This window comes from Pteropus alecto, unplaced genomic scaffold (assembly GCF_000325575.1).
Source record: "Pteropus alecto unplaced genomic scaffold, ASM32557v1 scaffold86, whole genome shotgun sequence".
Classification (NCBI taxonomy): domain Eukaryota; kingdom Metazoa; phylum Chordata; class Mammalia; order Chiroptera; family Pteropodidae; genus Pteropus; species Pteropus alecto.
The window spans coordinates 25167998-25183450 of NW_006442109.1; the positions used below are offsets into that span (position 1 = coordinate 25167998).

Sequence of the window (15453 nt, forward strand, 5' to 3'; positions counted from 1 at the left end):
ACCTGTCAACCCACTGTGCAGCGCTCCCCCCAGGGGCTGGCAGCCTTGGGTGGGCTGGGCTCTGTCTCTGTCTCTGCCTCAGCCGGTCCTCCCCTCCCCGCCCCACAGGAGCCTGTGCCTAGCTTGGAGAAAGGCTTTATTGTCCTCAGCTGTGCCCCACCCTGAGCACCTTGAACACCTCTGCAGGGTGTGCGGCTTGCGGTTCCCTCTTCCTTGACTGGGAGCAGGGACAGAGGGGTGGCCATGAGCCACTTGTGTGGGAGAAAGTGTGGGTTGTGGAAGTGAGGCCTTTCCTGTTTCTGTCCTCCAGGAGCCCACAGGATTTTAGCAGAGCCCAATTCCTGGCTTTCCTCAAGGCTGTCCTATGGTTATCTTCCTTCTGAGACAGCCAAAATGCCCACTGGTGGCAGGTTGGCATCATGATTTTATATAAAAGGCATAGGTTTCAATCCTGGTTCCTCCATTTATGCAGAATGTTTTAGGGTGTGTTGTTTCCTACCTGTCCTGACCCTCCATTTTCTTAAAATGGGTATAATACCCACATGATGATGTGATGGATATTGTACAGATAAACCAGAAGAACTGTGGCATAAAGTGAGTATTCGGCCTTTCCTTCCTTGATTGTCAGCAAGTATTTATTTGTTCAGCATCTGGGAACACACTGGTTGGAATGGACCAAGCTAATCTCTAAGTTGCCTGCTGCGCCCTGCCTATTCTTTGAACTCTTTCAACATCATCGTAACTGGTTGTCTGAATTAATCTCCTCCGTTGAACCACCTAGTGTAGTCTCTTATCCAGCCTGGACCCTGACTGAGGCAAACCTTAAGGCCCAGAGCCTCATCCTGGCCATTTAGCCTCGGGGATGGCCCAGAGACACAAAATTAACAGAAAAGAAAGATATACACTTCTTTAGCAGCCTAGTAGTGAACTCTTGAAAGGAAGAGTCAGAACTTGTCATCATCTAAGCTCAGAGCTTGCCCTTGGGTACTTGGGGTTCCAGGTCCTGTCCAGGACTCCTGCTCCCATGGACAGAACATCTGGGGAGAAGCAGAGCTGTCTCTCAGATGTGTGAAGCCTGCTGTCTTCCCACAGTTGGCAATTCTAGAAGATTATGCGGACCCGTTTGATGTTCAGGAGACTGGTGAAGGCCCAGCAGGAACTTCAGGAGCCCCAGACAAGGTCCCAGAAAATGATGGCTACATGGAGCCCTATGAGGCCCAAAAGATGATGGCTGGTGAGTGATGGAGTTGGGATGGAGGTTGGGGAATTGCTCCCTGAGGCCTGGGTATCTGCAGAACAAGCTCTGGGACCCACGCGTCTAAGAATTGATTCTTGGTCTCTAGAAAATATGGAGAATGCCTTTGCTGGGTCCTCAGGGAAGGTGGCCACTGCCTTCAAGACAGTCACTTTGGAGAAGGATCTGTGACCTGAGGTGGTAGAAAAGGCCACACAACCAAAGGTCAGACAGATAGCATTTGGGGTAGTTAGGAAGGGCAAGTTAATGGTGTGGGCTGGGGGGTCATTGGTCCCAAAAAAAAGAATCACTAGCTTTAAGGTAGGTGGTGAATTTGAAATGATGTGATGTCAAAGTGAAACATCTTATGACCATCAGAAACATATGACTATAATGCAGATGCAGTGCCCAGAGACTAGACAAGTCGTTCAAGGAATGAGGGCAGGGAGAAGTGAATAAGACCTGGCCCTGGGGAACAAGATCCAGATAGGATCCAAGAAGAGACCAAAAGGGGGCGAGTGGAGAGGAGTACAGGGGTGAGTCAGTCTAAGCCAAGGCTCCACGGCAAGATGAGAGAAAGGTTTGTTCAGGGGCAAATAATCTTAGTGTTGGGCATACAAGAGAGACAAGATGAGAGAGGCCAAGAGGGCCAGTGAAAGGCCTGGCAGGTTGGAATGAGGCATTTGGACTTGCTTCAAAAGGGGGAGGGGAGCCATTATGGATTCTTCAGCAAGAAAGGAAAAAGATGAATATGGCATTTTAAGAGGATTACTGAGGCTTTGGTGTACAGAACAGACTAGAAGAACTGAGCATCAGAAAGATGAGTTCACAGGCTTTTGTGGAAATTGCTGAGACTTTAAGAAACCAATAATTAACACCCCTTTCTTCCCCTCTGGAGCTTGGAAATAATTGAGAAATGAGATCAAAGAAACAGACAGATGGAGATAACGATGTCAACTTTATTACTGATAAAGTAGATTGGAGAACATTACTTAGCTGTGTTACCACAATGGGCTTCTTAATACTTCACCACAGAATTATACTCGTCCACTCAGGCTTGGATCACATAAGACAGCTGTAGGCCCCTGCACAGGGTAGGAGGAGAAAGAACCAGAAGGTCCTCTCTGTGAGAAAGCAGATCTGAGAAAGAGAGTACACATCCACTGGTCAGGACTGGTCAGGAGTGTCATTCCATGGAGCTCATGAAACAGGAGCCTGAAGAATGAAGATTCGCCCTAGCAGTAATCTAGATATAGAGAGATGAAGGTGAAAGTCATCAGGCATTGGCAGATGGGACTCAGAGAATGAAGGATGGCCAGGACCAAGGAGAGAAAGGAGAGTGAAGAGAAATAGGGAAAGTGAGAGGATGGCTACCTTATTAGGTCAGAGGGCACCCTAGGGAGGTCCATGAGTGCCCTGGAATCGATGAGAAAATGTGCACATTTTTCTGGGGAACTCCATAGCTTTTATCAGATTTTCACTGGGATCAGTGATCCCAAAAACAGAATCACAGAACAGACTAGAAGCACTTTGGGGGAAAGTGATGGGTTTGAAACATCAAAGTGAAACATCTTTATGGCAATTGGAAACAGATGCAAAGGGTACCATGAGACTGGGCAAGTAGTTCAAGGAGTGAGGGCTGGGAGAAATGAATAAGACTTGGCCCTGGGAAGCAGAGACCAAGAGAGGATCCAGGGAAAGGGACCAAATAGGGGTGATCAGAGAAGAGGACAGTCCATGAAAATGACTTGTCAAAGGGGACAGTTTCAAGGAGGGGTGTTCAGCAGTATCTGAGCAACAAAGAAGGATTTTCTGATGGTGAAATGGTTTCACTTGGGACACAAGGGACTAAATGGATCTGGGTAGCAAGGAGGAGATGGACTAAGGGAGGACCCCGCCTCAGTATCCTCAGTGTGTAAGCATTAGCTCCCCAGCCCTTGCTGGCCATTGCAAGATCTTTTTGTATTTCACTCTGGTGCCTCTCTGCCCCTGCCCCTGCTGGGTCCCATGCTTTAGGAACCCGAGAGGTGTTTTGAAGGAGAGGGACTCTGGACGTGTGGCCCACTGGGCCAGCTGCATCTCCTCTGAAGTAGGCTTGACTCATTGCTGGGGAGCACTGCCAGAGGAGTTGAGCCAGGCAGCTGGAGCTGCTCTCACACCTCCCTCCTGCCTTGCCCTGGCAGAGATTCGGGGCTCCAAGGAGACAGCAGCTCAGCCCCTGCCTCTGTATGACACACCCTATGAGCCAGAGGAGGAGGGGGCCACCCCGGAGGGTGAGGGGGCCCCCTGGCCCCGGGAATCCCGCCTGCCGGAGGATGACGAGAGGCCCCCTGAGGAGTATGACCAGCCCTGGGAGTGGAAGAAGGAGCGCATTTCCAAAGCCTTTGCCGGTGAGTCTTCAGTGGAGAGGGCAGGCCTGCTGGTGCCTCTGAGCTGCTGTCCAGGCTCTAGGGAATGGAAGGAGTGGAGTCTCAGGCTGGGGGAGGCCCAGGAGCTGGGTTCAAGGGAAGTATAGTTGAATCTGCACCACGGAGAGCCATGGGTTGGGCAGTGCGGACACTGTGATGTGTGAGGGGTCAGGGAATGGGCACAAAAGAAGGATGAAGGTGTCCCTCTGCATCACCGTCTCTTGGAGGCAAAGAGGCTTGGGCCACTTCCACCTTTTGAGGGGCTGAGTATATTTAAAAATAAAGACTTCCAAACAAAATAGTAAAACTTGTGCCATGTGTTAAATACACTTAACAAAAGAAGGCATTTAACACTCCAGACAATGAAAACAGCTGTGTATATAACCTTTAGAGATACCAGCCCTGAGTCAGAGGGCTGTGTCTCCCAGTGGTAGGCCATGCCAGACCAGAGTGCCTACTCCTAGAGGGATTTCTGAGGAGCAGGAACCAGTGGAGAGGGGGAGGCTGTGAGAAATCTCTTTTGTTGAATGAGTATCTGTTTCTCCTATACCAAGCACCCCAGTTGCCATCCTAGGCCTAGAGTCCAACAGAGAGAAGAATGTCTTGGTGGTTTATGTTCGGGGTGCAAGAGCCTAGAGTATGGAGATGGCTTTAGGTCCTGGATCCTTGATTCAGTGAGAACATAAAGGACTTAAATGCCATTAGCCCTAATTTCCACTCTCATGTCCCCCTCGCTCCTCCTTGGGCAAGATCTCATCTTGGAGCTGGACCCAGCTCTTTGCTCCGTCCCCCCTACTCTAGCAGCCAGACTGAGAAACCACAGGTTTCTAATTTGTTTCCTGTAAAGCACGTACCATTGAGGATGGGCCGTTTATCTCCAGAAGTCTCCTTGGAGAATCAATACTGTTTGGATTGCTTAATGGGAAAATCTATGCTCGTCATTAGGAAACCTTGTTAGCAGTCCTGCAGCCGCCAGTGGCATCACTCTTCTAATTGGCAAGACTCAGGATTTGGGGTGTGGGGGTAAATTTCAATAAAACATCTGCCCCCACATGAGCTGACAGCCTGAAGCTGGGCTGTCTCAGGCTGTGTGAAAAGGAAGAAGGAAGGCAAGGCTGGGGGTTCTGGGAGGCTGAGGGAACTTGGGTGTGGTGCTGGGAGGTGTGGGTAGCTCCTTGTCCCTCTTTTCCATCTTTCCTGGTCTCTCTGGCCCCTGGAGGCTTGTGAGAGGTCAAATGAAGGGGATCCGAAAGGCTGGCAGAGCAAGACCTTGCATCCTGCTGTTTGCCACCTGAGCCTCCCACCCTTTGACCAGGCCAGCCCGGTGTGTGGTCAGTGTGGTTCTGCCCAGTCCTCTGAGAGTCCTGTTCCCAACCAGCCCTGCCTCTGCTCTGACCCTCCTCCTTTCTAGGCTGTCCTGTGTCCTGGCTTTGGGTTTTAGTGTCTCAACCTCTGCCTCTCTCTGTCCCTGTCTCTGTCTCTGTCCCTGTCTGTCTCTCTTCTCCCTGCTGCTACTGGCTCCAGTTGACATTAAGGTCATCAAAGACCTCCCTTGGCCTCCACCGGTGGGACAGCTGGACAGCAGCCCCTCCCTGCCCGACGGGGACAGGGACATCTCCGGTCCAGCCTCACCCCTCCCCGAGCCCAGCCTGGAGGACAGCAGCGGTGGGTCCTGTGGGGGCTGGCCAGGATGATGTGTCCTCTCACCCCTCAAGCCCTGTAGGCTTGGGTTAGAGGAGCCAAGAGGTGGGGCAGGGTTTGGGGAACCCAGAAAGAATCCCTGTCATCCTAGGGGAAGAGGAAAGGACAAAGTAAACAATCCTTCCTCCCCTAAAGGTATGAGGAGGGTGTCTCCTAAGGTAGGCCCCTTCCAAATGCCTTCCCCACCATACCACAAAAATTCACTATTCTAAATTCATTTCTTTGGGTAGAGCTTTGCCCAACCAGATCCTTCAGCAGTGCAAATAACTTCTGAGGTGTGATGCTAGCCAGCACAAGAAGTGTCTAACTCTTGAGAGTAAAGAAAAGGATCTTATCCTTGCATCTGGTGTTTGAAAAACAATAAGGGCTTGAAAGTGCTACAAGGAGATAAAAAGAGTCCAAATGGGGAGAAAGAAGGCACTGAACACATCTACATTCAGTTTTACCCAGAATGGGCAGCCAAGGGTATGTGCGTGCACCCGTGCATGCATGCACAGGCATGAGCACCTGTTTGTACCTAAACGTGTGGGTATTTTGTAAATACAGGATGAAAGAGGTCTCTGTCACCTGTGCATATGTGCCTATGCCCATGTGGCCCCCGGGCTTCAGCCCTCCCATGTGTGCAGGCTCAGCAGTCAGGGAGGGCAGAGCCACCTCCGCTGGGCTTCTGTGGATGAGGGAGGAAAGCCTGTGGGCAGCGACCTTGGGGTTGGGGAGGGGCGGGCCGGCTGGCGGCTTTGGTCAGGATTAGCCTGTCAGGATGGCACCAAGGGGAATCAGATAATTGTTCTCAGATCGATAAGTCATTTCTACAGAATGGCTTGGCAGGGTGATTTTGAGAACAGTAATGAACTCTGAGGAGGAGAAAGAAACAATATTATCAGTGCTGAAGCCACCCTGTGGGGGATGGAATAGGGGAAAGCAGTCAGCTGCTCCAGAGGGAGAAGCTTAAGTGGTTTCTCTTGTTGCTCTTCGCCCCTCCTCTCCCACAGTATGAGGACTGGGAAGCCCTGTCTGGCACGGGAAGGTTGAGCCCCACCCCCATTGCAACAGGAGAATGGACCCAGGATTCCGTCCCTAGAGCCAGTCAGGCCTATGAGCATGTTCTGTGCTTCTGTACATGCCTTTGACCCCTTTCGGCAAGAAATGGGTATGGGACACTGACTATTCTATAAAGCTCTACCTCTAAGGTCCTCAGAGTCTGTGACTAGTATGTTCCCCACAGCCCAGTTTGAAGGATCTGAGAAGAGCTGCCTGTCACCTGGCCGGGAGGAGAAGGGGCGGCTACCTCCCCGACTCTCTGCAGGGAACCCCAAGTCATCCAAGCCCCTAAGTGTGGAGCCCAGCAGCCCCCTGGGGGAGTGGACAGACCCAGCACTGCCTCTGGAAAACCAGGTGTGAGTGTCTGTTGTCCAATTGGGGACTCTCTCCCCTCCCTTCCCCTCCTGGCACTGGCTTGCCTACAGGGGACACCCAGAATGGGTGGGCCTGGACAGCGAGGGACCCAGCAGAGATGGCTGCCTTCCTCTCTCTTGTCCTCAGCTGGTACCATGGGGCCATCAGTCGAACAGATGCCGAGAACCTGCTCCGGCTCTGCAAAGAGGCCAGCTACCTGGTGCGCAACAGTGAGACCAGCAAGAATGACTTCTCCCTGTCCCTCAAGTGAGTGGTGTGGGCTGGCTGGCAGCTTTAGGCAGGATTAGCCAAGGGGACCAAGGGGAGGACAGGAAACTCCAATATTCCTTCCATGCCCCGCCAAGCTGGGAAGAACCTCATCCTCCATGAACATTTGCCCACTGTGGGCCTGCCCTGGAGACCTAGAGAGGTCTGAGTTCAGCCACTGCTCCCAAGGAGCTCACAGTCCCTTCAGGAAACCGTTGAGCTACAATGTCTGCTTCAGAAGGGTTCTGTCACTTACTGGCTTTGTAGCCTGGGTCCCTCTGAACCTCTCTGGGCCTCAGTTTCCTTACTTACAAAATGGGGGAATAATAATATCTACCTTATAGGGAAGGATTAAATGAAATAATGTATGGCAACCACTTAGTGTGATGCTAAGTGCTCAAATTATCACCATCATCATTATTAATGGAAATCCAAGATGTTCTAGAAGCACATCAAGGAGATAAGAACTTTGTCTGAGAGGATCTACGGGGTAAGACGGACACTGGGTCCTGGTAGGAGGGCATAGCAGTGGACACAAAGCTGTCTTGTTCACTCTGAAGAAGTGGGCAGGAGATCTGGGTGCTAGAGGCTTACAGCTGAGCTCTAAAGACTCCTGGAAGGGGAGGGGCGGGGGGGGAGCGGGCAGGGCCCTCCCTTTCCATTAGCCTTCTTCCCTGAGAGCAGACATACACAGGCCAGCATGAGTCTCCCAGGCTCTTCGGGCAGGATGGCAAGTCCTCTCCTTGGCACCCAGGAGTTTCCCCTGGCAGAGTCTGCACCCCACATGGCAGCCTATCAAAGTGGAATGTCCATTCACATCCCCCCACCACTACTGGGGAATCTGTACCACTTCCTACCACATTTTCTGGGGGCATTAGAGTACAGGTGTACCTCCACTTCAAACAAATCCAATACATGGAAATTTGGGACTACTAAACAGATACATTTGAAGATAATTATTCAGCCTCACTAAAAGATAATGGGAAAAAACGCCACACTATAGTCATAACCTGAGGTTTATTCTTAGATTTAATAAAACTAGCGATGTGACCCTAGGCAAATCACTTAACCTCTCGGGGCCTTGGTTTCCTCATTTGCAAAGTACATTGATGGTTACCTCCTAGATTTCTTCCAGTTCTCATACTCTGGGAGTCTGTGAATTCTTATAAAATTAAAGCATTTAGGAAAAATTCATCCGTCAGAAATTTGATTTACATAACTTAGGGATGTGTATTGCTTTAAAAATTGTAGTTAAGATTCATGGAGCAACTACTGTGTGCCAAGTATCATATACAACATCCCCAAATGAACTACCATCCTGCAAGATCAATCTATTTTTTATAAATAGAAAATAGATTCAAAGAGATATGTGACTTGCTCAAGGCCACCAGCTAATAAAGTTCCAGAAACAGGATTTGAACCCAGCTCAGTCTGACTGTAATAACCACACTGTTCCATTGCACAGCTCTACCCTTCATGAAGTCTGGAACAGTCCAGCGCAAGGGTAAACGGCAGGGGCCTGGCTCCCTGAGCAGAGCAGAGCTGGAGCCCTGCCTTGGTGTGAGGAGTAAAGTGGTAGGCAGGCCTGGACACACCACTCCAGCCGTGGCTGATCTGGCCCCGCCAGCTTTGTCTGCCAGAGCCTCGTTTGCATATAAATGGCTTCTCTGAAATGCAATTATGGTTTCTCTTCTCTCTGTAATGGAAGGGCTTTCACTGGTAATTAAACAGCTTCCTCCAAAAGCCAGGCCAGCCCTGGCCCTGCGGCCCAGCTAGTCCCACCCCCGTTCCCTGAGGGTCTGGCAGGGGTTCTACTGTGTCCTCATAGACCCTTGGGACTTGGTCCCAGGAGGTCAGTTATCCAGGGGAGGCTGAGCTCTCAGCTTCCAACTCTGGTCTCTGGCCACTTGTTGCCCTTTTTGGCCAGATCTGTCCCTCAAGGAGAAAATATAATGGTTTTCAGGAGAGGTGATTCTCCCAAGTGAACAGTGGGGAGGGAGCTGTCCGGAAACTTCAAAAGGGTGAGAGAAGGCAGGGCCTATGCTACTGCCCACAGCCTTGGACCTGGGCCTTGGCATAGAGCAGACAGGGGAGGGCGACCACTCACTGCCTCTTCTCTCTGCAGCCCCCAGGGAGTGTTCATTTCCCTCAGGCCCTTGGCTCCTTACCCCAGGGTCTGTGTGGTCACTGTCAGCCTCAGCCTGTTATCTCAGACCTACAGATGAAGGATGGCCCCACGCCCTGACATACACACCCAGGCGTGGGGTCCCCAGCAGGCTTTAGGGCACTGGGGAGGGGAGGGAAGGACAGAGTTAAGGGCCTGTTTTTCCTTCCCATCTCTTTCCTTTCTTCAGTCTCCCCACTCTCCCCACTGGCTCTTTGGTGGGCCTAGTGAAATAGGTTGTCAGAGCCCTCTATGTACTCAGGCAGGAGATGCAAGTGAGGAGGTTTGCCAGCTTCACCTCTAAATGGTGGGGGCCTCACCATGAGTCGGCCCCCTTACTAGCCCTACCTGCTTCTGAGCCCTGTCCTTGTCCCTAAGTAGGCTATGACCAGCAGAGATAAGTACTCAGGCTTCAGGGCTCCCCCAAGCAGTGCTGACCCCTTGCCTGCGGGTAAGTTTCAGACCTTCGGCCTGGCCAACCAGGGTTGTGGTAGTTTGGACAAATGTTTTTGCTGGGGCCTCACCCCACACTCTAACACTGTGGGTGCCCAGACTTCTAGGAGCTGGCCAGAGCTCTGAACAGGGGTGTACTTGTCTTATTGGTAGGTAGGGCCAGGCACTAATGCTGATTTCCTGGATTGTGGTGGGGAGATGGGAGAGGCACTGGAGAGTGTCATCTCTGAGGGAGGGAATGGAACTGCAGCCTCACGGATGATGTCATCCCAGGCTGAAGGGCTGGATAGATGAGGTGGGGGCTTGGCCCAAGGCCCAGTTAGCATGAGAGTGAAGGGATGTCCCCAGGAAGAGGCAGCTAAGCATTCCCAGATATGGGGGTGGAGGGGACTTCCAGAGCAGTTTGCCCCCTCCTCTAGTCTGCAAAAGAGAGTTCCAACAAAGATTCACTTGGTTGTCACATCTGTCCACACACTGTCCTGCCGAGGGTGTCTGTGTCTCCACAGGAGTGACTAGAAGCCCCTCACAGGAGTCCTCCCCAACAGCTCAGAGAGAGAGGAGGGTAAAGCAGCCCTGGCCACATAGGCTGGAAGGCCTGGATACTAGCGTTTGGGGTGGTGGGGAGGGGTATTGGTTCCACCTGCACACACCCTGTACAGTCACTATGCACACATTCTTGGCACACCCCGTGCCCTCACCACAAAGCAATGTATACTGCTACCTACTCATACAATCTCCACCTCCTTCTCCCTACTTTTTGGTTGCCTCCACTCTCAGGTGGTTTGGAACAAGTGCTGCAGGGGTGGGGGAGGGGAGTACTGGAGAGGGCTCCCACTCATCAGGGTCTCCTCTCCTCTCCTCTTCCCAGGAGCAGTCAGGGCTTCATGCACATGAAGTTGTCCCGGACCAAGGAACACAAGTACGTGCTGGGCCAGAACAGCCCGCCCTTCAGCAGCGTCCCTGAAATCGTGCACCACTACGCCAGTCGCAAGCTGCCCATTAAGGGGGCTGAGCACATGTCCCTGCTCTACCCCGTGGCCATCCGGACTCTGTAGATCTGAGGCCGGGGTACTGTGACAGATTTGGACCCAGTCCTGTGCCGGTCCCCTGGCTGAGGGCTGTCGTCCTACCGGGGACATGAGCTCCCAAGCCCTTCTTCCCCTTTCCTGGGATCGAGTGGAAGCCAGAGATTCTTTAATTTATTCTAAAGGGAAAAGGCTACTGGGGCCTTGGAGTTAGAGGTGGTTTGGAGCTGAGGAGAGAGGAATCCTTGGGGAGAAAGGATAGTCCCTGGAGGACGGGGGCTTCAGAACCGCGGGTCTCCTAAGTTTAAGAATAGCAGCTCCAGCCCCTTTCCGCCCCTAGGGCGACCCCCCTCCCCACCACCGTCTTCTCCCTGGGTCGGTGCGGGGTGGAGCAGGACGTGGACCCGCGGGGCGCCCTGACCAGCTCTCCGTCCCCACCCCCAAACCACCCGCGGGCTCCGCCGAGTCTGGTGCGGGGTTTGGGGAAGGCAGACCCCTGGGATGGAGATGGCATTGGGGCGGGGAGAGGAGGGGAAGAGCTCCGGCCAAAGGGAACGTGTGCGGTCCCGGGGCTGCCCCGGCTCCCCGCCAGAGGCAATAAATAAACCAGTCCTGCCAGGCACAGCGGCGTCCACTCCTCCAGCGCCGCCCCCAGGGGTAACGGGGTGGGGAGCGGCGAAGCGAGCACAGATCTGTTTATAAATCAGCTCTAGAGCAGACACAGGCCGGCTGCGAAAAGCGCTTTCGAAGCATCAAGTTCCTTCCTTTGACGAGATGTCAAAACATCCCCCACCGCCTCCGCCCCGGCTGGGGGCCCCCAGTAGCCAGCCCGCCGCGCGGCGCCCCCTCCCCGCCGCGCCGAGGAGCGCGGCTCCCCAGGAGCGCGTCCAATTTCCTGCCTACAGCCATTTGTCTGGGAGGAGGGGAGCCGCGGAGAGACAAAGAGGCAGCGCGCCAGGCGCGGGGAGAGGGGCGGCCCTGCCACGCGGAAGCCGCGCGCCCGCGGAGCCGCGAAAGCTGGCGCAGCCGACTGCGTTTCCTTTCCAGAGGAAATGGGGGCCTGCCGCGCCTCCCCCATGCCGTGAAGGGCGGGATCAGACCCGGGGACCTGCAGCCTGCGGGACTGGGCCTGGACCTCCCTTCGGCTGTCGCTCTCGGCCGAGGGAGGCGGGGGCAGGGCAGCCTCGCGCGCCCTCTGCTGGCCGTGTCCCTAACTGCGGACCCAGGGCACGGGACCACACCCACCGGTGGCCTGGCCTGCGCCCCTGCGCTCGGCCACAGCTGGAACCCGCCGCGGCCTGTGGGCCCAGCGCCAGGGAATATCCACTGGGCGGTCAGGTGGAGCTGCTCTCAAGTCACGCCTGTCACTCCCTCTCGCTCTCACTGGCAACCTGAACAGAATCTCCCTGTTGAGCTGAACATAAACCCTGGGGGGGGGTGGGGGGGGCGAAGGGGCTGCCCTAGGAGGGCAGTCGGATAACTTCCTCTAGAACCTAAATCTGCAACTCACAAGTGTGGTGTGACTCATAAGATTTTGGGTTTTCTAATCCAGTGGATATTTTATCAAAATCGGGGATATGTGATCTGACAAATGTTGGAATTCTGTGAGGGACAATAAAAAGGATCACTTGAAACCGGGTACTGCTTCAGAAATTCCCTCACAGAAGGTTGACTTATCTTTAAGTAGACTTGGAGGGCATGCAGTCATGTTGCAGATGAGAAAACAGGTGATATGCTCATCTATCTCCTCGCAGCCCTCATCTCACTACCTGGTGCTCAACTCTCTCATTACTCAGAGAAGAGCTGGGAATAACTGAGGTTCTGGAGCAGGCCAAACCAACTCTGCCTCCCTGTTGGTGCCTGCTGTGTCTCACCCCACCACCCCACTTTGTGCCCAGCCCACCTCCAGAACCCCCCATATCTACTCTCCTCATGATAAGGCTGCAGAAGCCTCACACTAGCCTCCTGGATAGGCCCTCTGTCAGGAAGGGTGCCCCTGAGCCAGGAAAGGGGTCTCCAGCTGGGGCACTTGGCCTTGAGTGGGTTTCTTTATTCAGCGGATACTGGCAAGCTCAGAGGGAATGTCTGCACTGGCCTAGGTCGGCTGGCTGGTTGAGTGGCTTCCTCTGCCAATACCCACCCCACCTGGAGACAGAATAAAGAAACCCAGAGGGTTTCCTTGTAAAGGAGACTATGCAGTAGGAAGAGTAGAGGAGGACTGAAGAGTACTACATAGATATCGGGCCAGGTTCTGACTACAGTACCTGTTTAAAAACTTGAGAGAGAAGATCAATTGTGCCATTAGAATGAGGTGCTGAGGGAATTCCTAGAAATTACTCTCTGTGGGTCCAGCCTCTACCCCCTCCAAGGCATTTGCCAGCCCTTTCAACAGTGGGGAGCCCAGAGGAGGGGAGGACTTGGGAGAAGGGTTCTAAGATGACAGCATATGAGCTCCCACATCATCCTTAGGCTCATAGCCCCCATACACACACACACACACACACACACACACACACACACACACACACACACACATACACTACCCTGACCACACACACACCCGCACACACACACACACACACACTTGTCAGCTCCAATTTTTTTGAAGTTTCTTAGTTTGGAAGAAGAGGTGTCACTTTGCCTCAAAACAATAATAGCTCCCAACCTCTAGTCCCCACATAGTGCCTCCAATTTCTCCAGGCTCAGATATTACAAGTCTGCAGGTCTCTGAACCCATACGGGATGACCGATGATGGCCACCTGGACCAAGATTGGGAGATGGGAATGGGGAGAAGGCTGAGGGAACAAGAAACAGGAAGCACAGAAGTGAGATGCAGCGCATAACTCCTCTCAGCTGGGTAGTGGGTGGAACCCCTGGGCAAGGAGGCTTAGAAGTTCTCATAATGGTGAGAGAAATGAGTCCGGTCCTGCCTGTTAATAAGCTGACAGGCCTTTTCCACATTCTTGGTCATGCCAGGAGGGCCACAGCTAAACACTCCGACCTTCCGGACCTGTTGGGGGAGATAGAAGTGAGAGCTAGCTCAGTATTCAGAGGGAGGGCTAACTCCATGTTACAGACCATCAAGAGTCCTTAATGAGGGCTCATTCCATGTTCCTGATGAAGATTTGCTCCCATGTGGTGAGGGCCGACTCAGTGTTGTTTAGTCTAACTCAATTTTGGTAGGCTTGCTCTCTGTGGGTCTAGCCTCTGCCCTCTCCAAGGCATTTGCAAGTTTCAAGTGCAAGATCAATGTTTCTAATAGGGGCTGGGTTAATCGATGTTCAAGTTGAGGGATAGCTCAGTGTCTCATTAAGGGCTAACCCAGTATTTATGAGAACAGTGGTTTGCCCAGTGTTCATGGTGAAGATTGTCTCTCTGTCCAGGATGAGGCCTGGCTCAGTGTTAGTGGTAATGGTAGCTCTGAGGTTATGGTGAGGGCTAGCACAATTATTGAGCTCTTTCTTCTGGACAAGACATCATGGCTTCAGAAGTGGCAGGTCCCTGTCACCTGCTTCCTCCCTTAAACTTTCAGGGTGACCCCCACTTCTCCTTTCCCATTCTATTATTCCACCAAACTCCCAGGGGATGGATTCTTATTAGTAGTCAATTTCTTCTCTGATGGAGCAGGTTTGGGAGCTTTGCTCAGAACCCAGATGACAAAGTGAAGAGAACCTGGATATGTGGTGGGAACTGACCTGTGGGTGAACCTCCTGCAGGGAGTTGAAGAAAGACTCGAAGGGGGGGCGGCCAAAATGGGTGACAGAGCGCAGGCCCGTGAACAGACTCCGGTTCAGCGCCTTCTGGAAGTGCCTCAATGTACTGGGGGCACAGGGGAAGGTCAGGCCAAGGACAGTCAGGGTTAGTGCCTAGCCCAAGCCAGCCTAAAGCCTGGGGTAGGGAAGGAGCTGGAGGCTGACTACTGGAGCCACCAGCTCTGCGCCTCCTGCCGGCTGAGCCTGGCTGTCCACCCACCTGCCCTGGCCATCCTACCTTACCCTGCCAATCCACACACCCACCAAGATGCTCTGCCCATCTGGCCCTGACATACAAGCATGGTGGTCCTGAGGTCGAACTTCTCAGCCAGCTGGGTGATGTAGATGTGCACGGACACCAGGTCCTGGCAGTCATTCTCCTCCACCTCCCGGATGATGTCAGCCAGCCACTCGAACTGCCGCTGGGTCCGTGTTACCCAGATGAAGTAGATCTGGGGACACATGGTTGGAGCTTAGGACCCAGCTCAGCTCGGGCTCCCTGCATCCCAGGGATCTCACCCCAACAGAACTCTTCTGGTCTCAGCCAGTTTGTGCCTCTCCCCAGACAGCCTGGGGAGTTGGAGTGTGTGGAGCCATAGGGCCAGGCTCTGGGGCGGGAGATGGAGTTGCCCGAGGGCATAGAGGAGTATAAGTGAATGACAGCATGGAGCACTGAGAAAGGACACTTTCTCAGTGCTGATGGTCCGATGGGGTGGGAAGTAGCTTTTTCATACTGAGCCTCCCCTGCTGTTCCCTCCAGTCATCTCAACTCTGGCTGCTAGGCTCCCAAACAACCCTAGCCCAGAGGGAGAAAGTCCTGCTACGGACAGAGCAGCCTCAGGGAAGACCCAGCTGGATGCCTGGAAGGGATAGACATGGACTCAGAAATTGGGAGGATGGAAGCTGCCATGGGGAAGACCTATCTCCAGTTCCTGACGGGGAGAAGTGGAGCTGTGTGGGTTGAGAAGCAGAGGCAGAGCTGGCATGGACAGAAGAGCAGGGAGCTGTCTGTTACTCTCTGAATGCTGACAGCCTATATAGGTTGAGCTTCTG

At 53.3% G+C, this 15453-nt stretch overlaps 2 protein-coding genes across 2 annotated transcripts in view; one reads left to right on the forward strand and one right to left on the reverse strand.

Annotated features, from left to right (window-relative positions):
• The window catches only part of SHF (Src homology 2 domain containing F), a 20696-nt gene extending 8415 nt beyond the window's left edge, over positions 1–12281 (forward strand). The window contains exons 2-7 of the mRNA XM_025038930.1: positions 1093–1234; positions 3418–3624; positions 5167–5307; positions 6569–6740; positions 6886–7005; positions 10491–12281. Of these exons, the coding sequence (XP_024894698.1) occupies positions 1201–1234; positions 3418–3624; positions 5167–5307; positions 6569–6740; positions 6886–7005; positions 10491–10677 (861 nt within the window). The 5' untranslated portion in view covers positions 1093–1200 and the 3' untranslated portion in view covers positions 10678–12281. The remainder of the gene's footprint in view (positions 1–1092; positions 1235–3417; positions 3625–5166; positions 5308–6568; positions 6741–6885; positions 7006–10490) is intronic.
• A 1120-nt stretch (positions 12282–13401) lies between these two features.
• The window catches only part of DUOX1 (dual oxidase 1), a 31329-nt gene continuing 29277 nt past the window's right edge, over positions 13402–15453 (reverse strand). Inside the window, 3 exon segments of the mRNA XM_006920407.3 lie at positions 13402–13658; positions 14344–14461; positions 14689–14852. Of these exon segments, the coding sequence (XP_006920469.1) occupies positions 13536–13658; positions 14344–14461; positions 14689–14852 (405 nt within the window). The 3' untranslated portion in view covers positions 13402–13535.